The sequence below is a fragment of the Xenopus laevis genome, chromosome 1L (assembly GCF_017654675.1).
Source record: "Xenopus laevis strain J_2021 chromosome 1L, Xenopus_laevis_v10.1, whole genome shotgun sequence".
Classification (NCBI taxonomy): Eukaryota; Metazoa; Chordata; class Amphibia; order Anura; family Pipidae; genus Xenopus; species Xenopus laevis.
Genome location: NC_054371.1, coordinates 12,138,769 through 12,154,668, shown reverse-complemented (window position 1 = coordinate 12,154,668; position 15,900 = coordinate 12,138,769). Strand labels below are relative to the sequence as shown.

Here is a 15,900-nt window from a genome sequence, read left to right as displayed (position 1 = left end):
CTGCACACGCTGTTTAGTTCATATTTCCCCAGCTTTAAAGACTTCCTTGCGGATCAAGAAGATAAAAAAAGGGGGAGGGGGTTATGATACAAGGTACCCTTTACAGTATGTTCTAAAGCAGTGATCCCCAACCAGTAGCTCGTGAGTAACATGTAGTTCCCCAACCCCTTGGATGTTGCTCCCAGTGGCCTCAAAGCAGGAGTTTATTTTTGAATTCCAGGCTTGGAGGCAAGTTTTGGTTTCATAAAAACCAGATGTACTGCCAAACAGAGTCTCAATGTAGGTTGACAATCCACAGATTGCCTTTGACAAAGCTCGCTGAGCGAGCGAAACGCGCGTCAGGCGCCGGTTTTCTTTTAGCTCAATTAGGCAGGGAGACTATTTGCTCAAATTCTAGTTACTCCTTACAGAAATAGACGCTACTTTTTGTAATACGATCTGGGCTGGGGGAGCGTTAATGATTGGTGGGGGACTGGCACCTTAGCAATCAGCAACTAATGCTGCTAGAAAAGAACGCCAATTGCCTATCTTATATTAACAGGGCTGTACACTGCATGTTTCGTGGATAAGGAGGTTTACCTCGCTAACAGTTCAGAATGTACAGAGGCGTAGGGTGATTATGCCCATATCATAATTCTTTCACACAAGTGATTGTAACTTGTGTATGTATCTCCGCATTTTACAGTGAACAAACTGTTTGGGCAACTGTATGTGATTGCGCAGGGCCTGCTGGCTCCACTAACATAACTAGATGTAATTGATCCCTACCATGATGCTTTCTATATAATCTCGTCTATTTTGAGCATGATTAATTTATAAGCATCCGGGATACACTATACAATAGAGCAAATAAATGTGCTCCGCCTGATTGTAATTTTAATACACACTTTTCACCCTTGGTTCATTTTTTATTTTTAATATATACCAATAAAGGTTAAATTTTATCTTTTTGCTCTTGGGAGTTATGGAATATTAAATGGGATGGTGCAATATTTTGGGTCATTCTTTCCTCTCAATAAAACGTTGACAATCCACATAGGGGCTACTAAATGGCCAATCACAGCCCTTATTTGGCACCCCAAGAACATTTTTCATGCTAGTGTTGCTCCCCAACTCCTTTTACTTCTGAATGTTGCTCACGGGTTCAAAAGGTTGGGGATCCCTGTTCTAAAGGATATAACGGGCAACTCAGAGATCCATTATCCGCAAAACACAACCAGAAAGCTCTTAATTATGGGAAGGTCTCCCTTAGACTCCACAGTAATGAAATAATTAAACATTTTTAAGGGCAGAGACACGCTGAGATTCAGGGAGATTAGTTGAAGTTGAAGTTTCGGGGCGACTTCAGAAAACGAAGCACTCCAAGTGCCATCCCGCCGGCGATTTACACCCTAGCCAGTGGGAAGGCAGTTCGAGGAGATTAGTCACCCCGAAGAAGAAGAAGAGATTTGTCTCCGGGCGACTAATCTCCCCGAATTGTAGCGTGTGTCTCTGTACTAAATGATTTCCTTTTTCTGTATAATAATAAAACAGTAACTTGTACTTGATCCCAACTAAGATATAATTAATCCTTATTGGTGTATTTAATGGTTTGATTATTTTTTCGTAGTCTTAAGGTATGAGGATCCAAATTACGGAAATATCCTTTATCCGGGAAACCCCAGGTCCCGAGCATTCTGGATAACAAGTCCCATGCCGGTAATATTTTTATATTCTAATAGCTTTTTTCAGGAATACTCTGTACCCTGGAACTCAAGTGGGACGTACAAGGTTAGGTGCAGTTTAGGGGCAGATTTATCAAGGGTCGAAGTGAATTCGAGGGAATTTTTGAAGTAAAAAAATTCGAAATTCGAAGTAATTTTTTGGATACTTCGACATCGAATAGGATACTACGACTTCAAATTTACTTTGAATTTGATTCGAAGTAAAAATAGTTCGAATATTCGACCATTCGATAATCGAAGTACTGTCTCTTTAAAAAAAACTTTGACTTCAATACTTCGCCAAATTAAACCTGCCGAAGTGATATGTTAGCCTATGGGGACCTTCTACAAACTTTTTTCAAAGTCTTCACACATCGAATTAAAATCCTTCGATTGATTGCTGAAATCCTGCGAATCGTTCGATTCGAAGGATTCAATCGATCGATTGCCAAATTCACTGAAAAAGCTTCTAATTTGATATTCGAATTTGAAGTATTTAAATTCGATGGTCGAATTTCGAAGTATTTTCAACTTTGAAATTCAACCCTTGATAAATCTGCCCCTAAGAGTAGGGATGCACCAAATCGACAATTTTGGATTCAGCCGAAACCCTGAATCCTTCGCGAAAGATTCGGCCAAATACCGAACAGAATACGAATCCTAATTTTCTTATGCAAATTAGGGGTGGGAAGGGGAAAACTTTTTTTGCTTCCTTGTTTTGTTTCAAAAAGTCACGCGATTTCCTTCCCCAGCCCCTAATTTGCATATGCAATTAGAATTCGAGTTGCCCGGATTTGGTTTGCTGTAAAAGGCCAAATCCTGAACCGAATCCTGTATTCGCTGCATCCCTAATTTAGAGTAGGATTTAGCTGAGATGGGCCGAACCTTGAAAGTGAGTAGAAGGTTTTGGGGAGGCAGACGGATCCCATTTCATTGTACATTATACACAGCACCAATCTCTGTCTCTAGAAAACACAGTAAGTTATTCATGACCCTAAATGTGCTTAGGCTGACAGTTCGTCCAGAGTGTTCATTACAATAAATTTAAAGCAAAATGTGGAAAATCTTTTTAAAAAAAATCTGCATTGCTTAAAGTAGCCCAGTGTACATTTTTGGGACAATAATGGTTTGCTGCAGCCATGAGCTCGGGTACAGGTATGGGATCTATTACCCAGAAAGTTATGAGCCTGGGGTTTTCTGGATAAGGGATCTATTTGTAATTTGGATCTCAGCATATTAAGGGGCAGATTTACAAAATTCGAGTGAAGAATTCGAATGTAAAAAAATTCGAATTTCGAAGTATTTTTTGGGTACTTCGACCATCGAATTGGTTAAATTCGATTGAATTCGATCGAATTCGAACAATTCGAACGATTCGAAGTAAAAATCGTTCGACTATTCGACCATTCGATAATCGAAGTACTGTCTCTTTAAAAAATACTTCGACCACCTACTTCGGTAGATAAAACCTACCGAAGTCAATGTTAGGCTTGCCTGTGATTTTTTGATCGAAGGATTTTCCTTCGATCGTTGGATTAAAATCCTTCGAATCGTTCGATTCGAAGGATTTAATCGTTCGATCGAACGAAAAATCCTTCGATCGATCGCAGGATTTGCGCAAAATCGTTCGACTTCGATATTCGAAGTCGAACGATTTTAGTTCCCAGTCGAATATCGAGGGTTAATTAACCCTCGATATTCGACCCATAGTAAATCTTCCCCTAAGTCTACTATAAAATAACTTAAATAAGTAAGCCCAATAATTTAGGATAAATTAAATCTTAGTTGGGATCAAGTACAAGCTACTGTTTTATTATTACACAGAAAAAGGAAATCATTTTTAAAATTTTGATTCTTTGGATGAAAACAGAATCTATGGTAGATGGCCTTTCTGTAATTCTGAGCTTTCTAGATAACGGATCCCATACCTGTATTTTAAAATGCACCAAGTCTTAGGGACAGATTTATCAAAGGTCAAAGTGAAAATTCAAATTAAAAAAAATTAGAATTTCAAGCTAATTTTTGTGTACCTCAATGAAATTATTATTAAATTCAAATATCATATCAAATTTATCATGTACTGTCTCTTTAAAAATTCGGCTCCAGCCTTTTGCCATCTAAAACCTGCCAAAGTCAATTGGAGTCAATTGGTGGACTTTGAAAAAAATATTTGGAAAAACTTTGATTCGTACGATTCGCTTGAAAGCGGACCTATTCGACCAAAAATATAAATGATAAATATCGATTGGTCTTTTCTAATTCGAATTTCAAAGTTATGGGAGTTCAAAAAAACTCCCATTACTTTGAAATTTGACCCTTGATAAATTAGCCCCTTAAACTAAGACATGAAACGTCAGACAGATTTATTTATATTCACGTTCCTCTTTTTATTTGTGTAAATTGTGGAAGAAAATTGCAATTCCTCATTTTTTTCTGATTCATTTTTTTAAAATTTAAAAAAATATATATTTTTTTAAATCTTCCCAACTAAAACATGGCAAGAGTTTTTCATAAAACCCCCCAACAAATACGCAAAAATGCCCCTTATTGTTTTACCGCACTGAAATACCCAATTCTAATTATTTTGGCCAATCCAAAACAATTTCACACGACCCAATGGTGTAATTATGTTGAGTTTGAGTTGGAAACAACCATGTTCTCAAACGTTTTCACTTGAGCCTTAAAGGGGTTGTTCACCTTTAAATTAACTCTTAGGGGCAGATTTATCAAGGGTCGAAGTGAATTCGAGGGAATTTTTGAAGTAAAATAATTCGAAATTCAAAGTCATTTTTTGGATACTTCGACCATCAAATAGGATACTATGACTTTGAATTTATTTCGAATTCGATTCGAAGTAAAATAGGTTGAATATTCGATAATTGAAGTACTGTCTCTTTAAAAAAACTTCGACTTCAATATTTCGCCAAATTAAACCTGCCGAAGTGCTATGTTAGCCTATGGGAACCTTCTAATGCATTTTTCGAAGTCTTCACACATCGAACGATTTTACTTCGATCGTTCGATGGCCAAATTCCGTGAAAAATCCTTTGATATTCGTAAAGTATTTGATGGTCGAATTTCGAAGTATTTTTTACTTCGAAATTCTACCCTTGATAAATCTGCCCCTCAGTAGGATGTATAAATGGATATTCTGAGACAATTTGCATTTGCTTTTATTTTTTTATTATTTGTCGCTTTTGAGTTATTTAGCTTTTTATTCAGCAGCTCTCCAGTTTGCAATTTCAGCAGTCTGGTCGCTAGGGTCCAAATTCCCCTAGCAACCATGCATTGATTTGAATAAGAGACTGGAATATGAACAGGAGAGACCTGAATAAAAAGATAAGTAATAAAAAGTTGCAATAAGTATGAATTACAGAGCATTTGTTTTTAGATGGGGTCAGTGACCCCCATTTGAAAGAGTCAGAAGAAGAAGGCAAATTATTCAGAAACTATAAAAAAAATACCTGTATCATGTACAGAATGAAGAACATGGGAATAAGAGTTCTGGGGGGGGGGGGATGAATTCAGTTGTACAATGGAAATGCAGATTAGGGCGTATCTTGTGAGTCTTGTCGGGAATAAAATAGAATCATCGGGAAGGAAATGTTTTTCTGTAAGCTGAAGTTTTATGAAGGTGACAAGACATGGATATCATTTCATTAGCACATCCAACGGCTTCTCTTTCCCCGGTTATCAAATATTTCCCCCACTCCAACACTGGGAAAAACATTTGGGGCTTTAGAATTTCATAATCAGATTGAACACAATCCAAATGCCAAATCTTTGTATCTTAAGTCGTGCAATACGGTTAAATAAAAGGATTTTCAAAATAAAAACAATAAATATATTGATATGGTAAGAGTTATCTACTGAATGCAATACAGGTATAGGATCCGTTATCCATAAACCCATTATCCAGAAAGCTCTAAATTCTGGAAAGGCCATGTCCCATAGACTCCATTTTATCCAAATATTCCTAATTTTTAAGAACAATTTCCTTTTTCTGTGTAATAATCAAACAGTCGCTTGTACTTGATCCCAACTAAGATATAATTAATCCTTATTGGAAGCAAAACCAGCCTATTGGCTTTATTTAATGTTTACATGATTTTCTAGTAGACTTAAGGTATGAAGATCCAAATTAAAGAAAGATCCATTATTTGGAAAACCCCAAGTCCCGAAAAAAGGAAATTAGATTTCCTGCTACAGAGCATTGTAGTATAGACACCACATTGTTCCCTGAATGCTGGACTGTACCATTCACATTGATAGAGATTAAACAACCCCTCTCATGCTTCTTGGTCGTAGCCAAGTCAATACATGCAGCTATTATTATTGGCATTAGGTAATGTGCAAACAAGTCCTCCGTATTCCAGTGCAGATGTCTGATTAGTACAGGTATGGGATCTGTTATCCAGAAGGAACGTTGTCTCCCATAGGCTCCATTTTATCCAAATAATCCAAATTTTTAAAATGATTTCCCTTTTCTCAGTAATAATAAAACAGTAGTTTGTACTTGATACAAACTAAGATATAATTAATCCTTATTGGAAGCAAAACCAGCCTATTGGGGTTATTTAATGTTTTGATGGTTTTCTAGTAGATTTAAGGTATGAAGATCTAAATTACAGAAAGATCCATTATCTGGAAAACCCCAGGTCTGAGCATTCTGGATAACAGGTCCCATACCTGTAATTTACATTGTAAAAATACTACCATGTCACAGTGTTTTTTCCATTTCAATATGAACTTATACAACCCTGACCCAGTTCGCTCTATAGTAAGGGGGATATTTATTAAACTCTGAATCCAAAAAACTATAAAAACTCGAAAAAATCTAAATTTTGGTGTATAAAAAAAAACCTTAAATTTTTTGAGATTTAATATACCCCGAGGATGGTAAAAGGCTGAATCCGAGAATATTCCATCTCAGACCTACCGAGGTTGTATATAAGTCAATGGGAGAAGTCCCTATCCTAATGGGAAGTTTCTGTGGTCTGCGTTAGAATTCTACTATTTCGGGCAAAAATCTGAAAAATTCTGACTTTTCGGGAAAGAGCCTGAATAAAATCAAGCGATTCAGGGAAAAAATTTGAAAAAATTGTACGATTCGGATTTTTGCTTGATTTTATCAAGTTTTTACCCGATCCTGAAAAAATTAGATTTTTTAATAATAAACAAGGTCCAATCGGGGATTCTAGTTTGGTCTGACTTTTTTATATTAAATACTCAGAAAAGTTTGAATTTTGATTGGCCCTAAATATGGGGTTCACCTTTTTCTATTCTATTTGCCGGGACTTCTTGGGAAAGAGTTTAAACAGATCATTGAAGCAAAATAGTGAATTTCTTTAAAGCTCAGACACAATCAGTAGTAGCAATGACTACGTCACAAACACAAACTGGATCATTTCTTAATTTATTTCAACTGCAGGAAAGCTATTCATTCATGATGGTGGCTGTTATCATGTGTACGCTTTAGGAGTATCTTAAATACCATATATATATATATATTGGAGCAGAATATGATTTTATGCTTTTTACAGCTGGGAGGACACAAATTAAATGGCATAAAAACTGGAATCGAACAAACTTGCATGGAGAGCTTCATTGCTTGTAGAATTGTAGGTAAGTTCTTATGCAATTTAATTCTGGTTGCTGGATGTGCCAGTTTCTTCCCATTCGTGGGAATTCGCCAAGTCTAGTGAAGGTTTGCGACTTTTGGCGAAACTCTGGAACACAATCCCAGGGTCTATTCACTGGTTCTTACACCAAAATACTACTATCTATTTCATTTTACATTGGGGGTTGTAAAATGAAAAATAGTAGAACATAACTTGTTATAAAACAAATATTTCATTGTCAGAATTTAATAAAATGTGAGCTCTAGGAATAACATGGAAGACAACGGATAAGGAAAACCTAGAGCAGATACAGGGGCGTAACTATAGATGAAGCCCAGGAGGTATATAGGTCCCCCACGAGGTCCTAATTCATATACAATTTAAACAAATATTGATAATACTGGGGGCCTGAAAAATAATCTGCTGTGGGGCCCAGTAAAATCTAGTTACACCACTGAGCAAATATAATTGTTTTGCAGGTGTTGTAGTTACATGTAGGATATTTAGCACTAGGTTTTGGCTCCACTACGAATGCTGTCTTAATGCCAAATAAAATCGAATCAGAGGATAAATGTTGAAATGCTTCCAGAGCGGAGAATAAAAAGATCAACAAACAGCACAGACCGTGCACACTGTCACATTCACGTAGACACCGTGAGTAAGAAGACTGCGAGGTATTGAGCAGAGTAGGAGGACCCCTTATGGACAGTCACGTTAATATACACCAGAAAATCCTGACAATTCTATCACTGTGTGTTAAAGGAAAATTCAACAACAAAAGCCTCTCGCTTTCATTCATTTCAAAACCACAGCCAAACCACACAGATAAAACACAGGTTTCGGCACAAAACACGCAATGAATTGATAAATGTGAAAACCCCTAGATAGAATGTGGGTCCTGGTAATACTGATATTATTTTTATTATTTTTATTATTAACATGAATTTTTAGAGCGCCAACATACTGTACCGCGCTGTAAAATAAATGTGTTTATACAATGTGATGTTATGGGCGTGTAATGAAAGGTGGAACCTTCTCTAAATGCTGATAAGTAAAGTAAATCTTGGCAGTTTGGGTCTACAACTCAAGTAGTTCCATAGTAAACACAACTCCTCCACTACTAGTATTAAACTGCACATCCTATAGGAAGGCCCAGTGTATATTTATAGGAGCTTGGGAGTGAAAACTTTGTATTATTATTTCCTCTAGTAAAGGGGGTGACAATTAAGTCCACCTTTTTCATTAACGGAGGGGCAGCCCAAATTCTGGGTTGGCTTGAACCTGAAACGGCTGAAACTCTCAACTTTAAAGCTTATTAAACAGAAATTTAGACTCTCTTTTTTTTTTTGTTAACATATATAAATCTTAACCCTCATGCAGGATATTTGTAGCAATAAATATTTTTGCATCAATTTCATAAAAATCCAAAAATTCCAATTTTTTTTTTAATCGGAAAACTATACTGCCGCTACTGCATACAGAGCCACCATTTTGATCCTCGTAAGGGCGCCATCGAGCAAAATGGTGGCCATTGATGTACCGTTAAACAAATGCAAAAGGGTATCAAGACTTTAAATGATCGACCGTACCCAGAGCAAAGTTATGGTTGCAGTTGGTCTACGGAGAAGGGAAACAGTACCTTAAGTATCATTATTCTAATAATGCGAAAAATGTTTTATGAAAGTTGCAATAGAACCAAGGGGTAATATTACAAGCACCCCAACATGAAACATCATATTATTAAATTAATCATAATAATATCAAATTTAATACAGATTTATTCATTATATGCTCATATACAGCGCAGAAAATGTAACTGTTAAAAACCTAAGCAGTCCGTATATATATATATATATATCCATATATCCAGCAATAGAAAACCAGTGAATAAAATAAAAATAACACAGAGGTATATGCAGATAGTCTTAGCCAGTGGATTCCATATTCAATCAGATCAATGTTTTTTTTTTTAATTGTACTTTGTAATTTTAAAAAATTGATTTTGGAACTTTTTGGATATTGGTTTCTTATTTATGAAGCGATAGAAAAAATTTACATCAATAAATCATTTTTAAATAATTTTTTGTTTTGCTGGAAATTTTTTTGTAATGGAAATGACATATATGTAAACCGCAGCCTCTCTGAAGACCGCCTACAATCGAAGGCTGATAAGAATTTTCACAAGCTGTATATATATATATATATATATATATATATATATATATATATATATATATATATATATATATATATATGAATGTCAAGGGGCTCAACTGCATTGTAGTGCTTTTAAAATTAAATAAATATATGCCCACATTTTTTCATTATAACCCCATGGCATTTTTGCATTTTATTTGGTATAGTCATATGCCTCCAGGTTATTTCTGCCTTGAAGAACTTATAATGACTTAGTTTATTAGGAACATATTTAATATATCTGAATATCTGCATAGGGTGCAAGAGCAAATATATTAAATTAATATATAATATATAAATATATTAACTTATAAGGAATTATGTTCCTAATAAATATATTGAAGCACAATTGTGCTTTAATCTCATCAAATTCATTATTTTAATGGCATTTTCTAACATGGGTCCAATCCATGTAAGTTTGGAAATTTCTTTAAAAATTTCTTATAAAATATGTTTTTGATATTCAATATTCAAATATATTAAATATGTTCCTAATAAATATATTGAAGCACAATTGTGCGTAAATCTCATCAAATTCATTATTTTAATGGCATTTTCTTACATGGGTCCAATCCATGTAAGTTTGGAAATTTCTTTAAAAATTTCTTATAAAATATGTTTTTGATATTCAATATTCAGATATATTAAATATGTTCCTAATAAATATATTGAAGCACAATTGTGCCTAAATCTCATCAAATTCATTATTTTAATGGTATTTTCTTACATGGGTTCAATCCATGTAAGTTTGGAAATCTCTTTAAAACTTTCTTATAAAATATGTTTTTAATAATGAATTTTCATACATATTAAATATGTTCCTAAGAAATATATTAAAGCGAAATCGTGCCTTATTCTCATCAAATTCATTGTTTGGGTGCAATCCATGTAAGTTTGGAAATTTCTTTAAAACATTTCTCGTTGAATATGTTTTTGATATTCAATATTCAAATATATTAAATATGTTCCTAATAATATATTGATGCACAATTGTTCCTAAATCTCATCAAATTCATTGTGTTAATATTAATTTTCTTACATGGGTTCAATCCATGTAAGTTTGGAAATTTCTTTAAAAATTTCTTATAGAATATGTTTTAGAAATTTGACAGAATATGACCAGCATTCAGCAAATACAAATAAAAAGTAAGGACATTCTAGAGACTTTATAGAGCTGCTTTTGATTATTTCTCTATACATCCCCATTCACGTTAGGTTTTCTGGCCAACAAATGGAAATTTAGAAGCAGAGGAACCCTGAGCAGGTCTACAAACAAGACTGTGTCCATATCTGCCCTATTGACTGCGGACACACTGAAAATAGTTCCAACTCCATCCAATGCAAGGAAATGAAAGACCGGAGGGCATACAAGACTATAGTTCTATCACAATAAACTTTTACAGTGGCCACCAACAGCGTAAAACATTGTGTGGACCTCTATACTTGAACATAATACAGAAGACACGGAAATAAAGAGAAAAGCCTCCGAGACAAATGCTGATAACACAGAACTCAAGCATGCTGGGAAACGCACATCATTGTTTTTAAGAAAAGGTGTGAAATTGTAATTTTCACTCTGATTTACATCCTTTGGGGTAAAGAAATCAATTGTAGGTATAGAATAACATATTGTCTCACAGTTTCGATGATTATGGTTTAACAGTTTAAGGTGGTTATTTACTAAAGTCCAGTCGGGCGTTTTTCTTTTTTTTTAACTCAAATTTTTTGTGGATTTATTAAGGCCGATGCTGCAAAAAGTCTGAGTTCAGAAATCCTCCATCTCAGACCTGCCAATGTTGTATATACGTCAATGGGAGAGGTCTATATCCTATTTGGAAGTTTCTGTGGTCTGTGTTGGAATTAGCCCGAAAATTAGACGATTTCGTGCAAAAATCCAAGAAAAAAAAAAGATTCGGGTAAAACCTTACGAAAAAAAAAAAAGTACGATTTGGGTTTTCGCTCAATCTCATCCCCCAATCAGATTAAATCATGCTTTTTTAATAATAAATACGGTCAAATCGTGGATTCTAGTTTGGTCAGACTTTTTTATTTATAAAAAAAATTCAGGTTTTTGATATATATATAATAAATAAACCTCCTTAATATTTAGAGGCAAAGGCCAATGTCACACCAGAAAGCTACCAAAAACATCATTTTCTATTAATAAAGTACATTTGGCTTACAAAGTTACAACATAACCATAATTTTTTACCCCACCCTCCCCGATTTCAAGTTTTCCCTCATTTTACATCTGTATTTTTTATGGTTCCACTTAAATAATCAGGTATAATACATTGTAATTTACCAGATTTTGTACCATTTTTTTCTGGACCCCTGAAATTTGTTAAATTGGGGGGTCCTATGATAGATAAATTCCTGAATGAATGAATCCTTCATGTTGCGCGTTTCCATTTATTTCAAAAGGTTGAATTGAATAGAATTGTTATTATTTTTACTGCTCAATGAAGGCGTTCTAATGTGATGGTGGAGCCCTAAGGCAGAAGCAGCCAATGTCCGCAACTCAGGCACAAAAAACTGAATTTTACAGAACTGTCGGAAAATTTACAGAAATTATCAGAATTTTACAACGCACTTGCAATGGCTTAAATTTTCAATTCAATTCAATTGGCCGGCATTTTGAAAATACATCCAATTCTCCACCATTAATGCCCACATTCTTATTAAAATAGCTGTAAAAAATGAACAGTGATTGCAGCCCAGTTGTTGAAAAAAGTCTATTGGCGTCATACACGATACTGATGTTACTGCCCTGCATGACTACAGAAAGCCAGTGTGGCTGAGTATACAGCAGTCGGTATGTATCGGAGAAGACTAATTGCATTTGAGTCCCCCGTAGACAAGGCCGCATCCTGCTCGTATTGTGAGTGAGTGAACAATAAAGTTATGGATCTTTGCATATGAAAAAAAGCCACGGATTTCATAGGGGATGCCGGAATTTTTTCTTTTAAAGCAACAACATATGAAAAAATATATTTAAAGTGCGGTGTCTGTAGGTGGCTCAATAAAGACATGTTCTTAATATATTCTATAGGAATATTCTATATTTACTCATGCACAGACTGTACTGCTCCATGGTGGTTTCTTACTAGAACTAACACACACAGATTTTATGGGCTGAGTTCCATAGCTCTCCGGCTGTGTTTACAGAGCCCTGCACTTGCATTCATTGTTCTCCTGCAAAACTGAAAGCTGACCTCGTTAATGCAACTTTATACATATTTCATGCTTTGTGAATGCACGTTTCCAGCTATACTATCCATATCGTGCCTGACGTAGGAGGATTTCATGCCAGCTGGACACCCAGAACAATAACGTGCATTGTGCAGTGCTGGGAAGGGAATATAGCTCTGAATCTACAGTTTCTTCTGGGTTTCTAGCATGGCATAGGCAATGGAAGAACTGATATCTTCTAGATCCTCTGGCCATTGTTGGAATCGTGTAACTTTCACACGATCACTGTGCAAGGAAAATGAGCACCTCCAGCTATGAAACTGACCTGCTCTGATACGTAATTCTAACGGCTTGTTAATGCTACTGCTTTGTGCTCCTTAAAGAAGCACCCTTTTCACATTTAGAAGGACAAGGTTGGATTATTTTGCTCACCCATCTCTCAGATGCCTCTATTCCTCTATGTTCTTCCCGTGCCATCCCATTCCCTATACTCCCCCCTCCTCAAGTGTTAAATCCTTACCTCTGACCAGGATCCGTCGACAGTAATCAGCTTCTCCTGTGGACTGGCTGTCCTGAACCTCTTCCTTGGACGAGCCGGGACTGGAGGTGGAGGTCACAGGAATGTCTTTTAGACTGTGGCCTCGCAAGGAGCACTCCAGATCAGCCCTTGTTCCCTTGTCTCTGACTCGTTCTGAACAAGATGTGGCTGATTTGCCACACAGAGGGCTCCTCTCCTCAGACACGCCATCGCCCATACTAGTAGCTTGATCAAACATCAAGAGAACCCCTGGTAACCCTTAAGCTGCCCCCTCCTGCCAACAACTCTTCCAGAAAAAAAAAAATAAAACAACAAAGAACCCACAATTCACGTAGGCAGAAGTCAGCAGCCAAATGCACGTAGGGCATCAGAGGTTCCACACAAATATTCCACAAAAGGTCTTGCCATGGTTGCAAGTAGTGTAGAAAGGCACAGGTTCACTTCAGCAACTTACGTCTTCTTTGTACATTGACTCACAGCTCAGTGCCCAGAAATCCAAATGAAAAAAGGCATGGATCTTGGAATCAATGTGCCAAATTAAGGCATATAATGTGCTTCAAAATGTATTTTGATAATCTTTAATACCAGTTTTTAAGGAGGTTCAGGCAGACCTTCTCTTTTGTGTCCAGTCAAGTAAGAAGGGCAAAAAGGAATGTAAGTTCCTGGGATATTTTTTTTTAGTAGGTCAGACTTTGACAGTTCTCTGTTGTCCAAAAACTTCTGAAGTCTTTTAAAATATATTTAAGAATGAGTTAGAGTTCCAAAGTCTGTTCCGAGTGCTCTGGGACCAAACAGCTCATCTTGCTCCGGAAAAAAATCCCTCTTTGCATTTTTCCCTGACAGGTTGGACTTTCAAATATGATTGCCTGGGTAAAAGATCAATACTACTTAAAAAAAAAAATATATATATATATTTTTGGAGGCGAGGAAGGAGGGGATAGAGAGATGGAAAAAGGGGGGGCATGGGAGAAAAAGGGGTGGGGAAACGCAAGATTAGTACGGTTTGTCTATATGTTCAACTCCCATTTCCTCCCTCCTAATTTGCTTTTTTTTTTTTCTCCTAAACTAAAGGGAATACCTTGGGATCACGGCTACACAAATGCTTCTGTTGAGAAAAGAGGTAGGTAGGAGGCATTTTTAAATTGGGTGCTTACCGCAACGTAATTTCCTGCTTGTCAGATGCCTGCCATTGATTGGTAAACAAAGAATCTATTTTGTGGCAGGTATTTGAATACACGGGCAGAAAAGGGGGAGTGGAGGGTGGGAAAAAAAGAACATGGAAAATTTGCCATTTTTTGAAATCTTTTTTAAAAATTATAAAAAAAAGGGCTCGTCTACAATGGGCTGAAAGGCTGGTGTAGGGTTATGGTTATGGCAAGCATCTAAAGTCAAATAAGATCTATTTACAGATATATATATAATTATAAACATATATATCATTGAGTGGCAAAGCATTGTATATAAATATTTTCAAAGCTTCAGGATTGATTTTAGATAAATTGTCAGTCGTTAAGAGGAATCGAATCATTTTGGTATAGGGCTTGCTTTACTGCTCCGCGCATGTATCTCTATCTATCTTGGCCTTACTGCTTTTATTTTAGGGCCCTTTAAGGCTGGTAAATTCTAGTGAACAATATAATTAATTTTCATGGATCGTTCCATTCCAGCAAAGTGTAAATATAAATACTACGATTATCCTGCCCTTATGAGCCGTAATTAAACACTAATATGTTATAAAATAGAAACTGCAATTTTCATGGCTAATTATGTCATTACATTCTAGTTTCACAAGCACGCCTTCCTTACTTTAATTCTTCAAAATAACAACTTGTAATGCAACTCAGTGCCTAGGAGAGAAAAACAAGGTCTTAATAAGTCTGTAATCTCAAATAGCTGAAGGCGAGTTGTTTATAAAAAATTGGTGCTTTTCTGTGGATTTCCTGCTGGATGATTCCTTACCTTATTTAAGAGTGATCCTTGTTTATTATTTTCTTCCTCTTCAGTACTGTGACCGGGATGAGAAAGTGTAACCTATGGTAAAGCAAGACTGGGAAGTGAAAGACACAGGAATCTGAGAACTCTGTCAGCCAATAATTTGTGGGCTGGAAGTACGGAATCCCCCAAAAAAATACTAATCCCTCTGTCTTGTCACATCTTGTGACTATTTGCGAGTTTTAAAGTATCTTTAGCCGCAGAGGTTTGAAATAGACAAAAGGTTTAAGTGAACAAGCCTGTGTTAATTGGATATGCTTGTCTGACTTCCACTGGGGTCTCAGGAAAAAAGGAAACTGGCAAAATGTGTTAATTACAGAAAATTAACAAGTCAAAAGAAACCGAAGAAATTAAGGATAAAGATAAGAAAAGAAGTAGTTTTACGTCTTGGTAAGAGCCAAATAATATGATTACTTTTTGGGGAAAAATATTAAATGTTTACCAAAAAAAAATAAAAAATCAGCGACTTAGAATTTCTGAAACTGGTATTTCTGACAGCACAAAAAACAAAACTATATTTTCAACTTAATTTTTCTATAATATATTTTAAAGTTTTTTAAACGACAAAGAAAAACATCAACCCAACCCACAACAAGATGTTTTTTTAAAAAAAACTAAAATAAAAGATAGTGTTGGACTTTTATTGGTTTTTATGGTA

The 15,900-nt window shown here is 35.7% G+C and overlaps 1 protein-coding gene across 2 annotated transcripts in view; it reads right to left on the bottom strand.

Annotated features, from left to right (window-relative positions):
- The window catches only part of vax2.L (ventral anterior homeobox 2 L homeolog), a 46,694-nt gene extending 31,330 nt beyond the window's left edge, over positions 1-15,364 (bottom strand). Inside the window, exons 1-2 of one of the 2 annotated variants that reach the window (XM_018233279.2) lie at positions 15,210-15,364; positions 13,233-14,116 (exon numbers count right to left, since the gene is read on the bottom strand). In XM_018233279.2, coding sequence (XP_018088768.1) covers positions 13,233-13,488 — 256 coding nt within the window. In that variant the 5' untranslated portion in view covers positions 13,489-14,116; positions 15,210-15,364. 2 annotated transcript variants of the gene reach the window in all.
- Between the last annotated feature and the right edge of the window lie 536 nt (positions 15,365-15,900).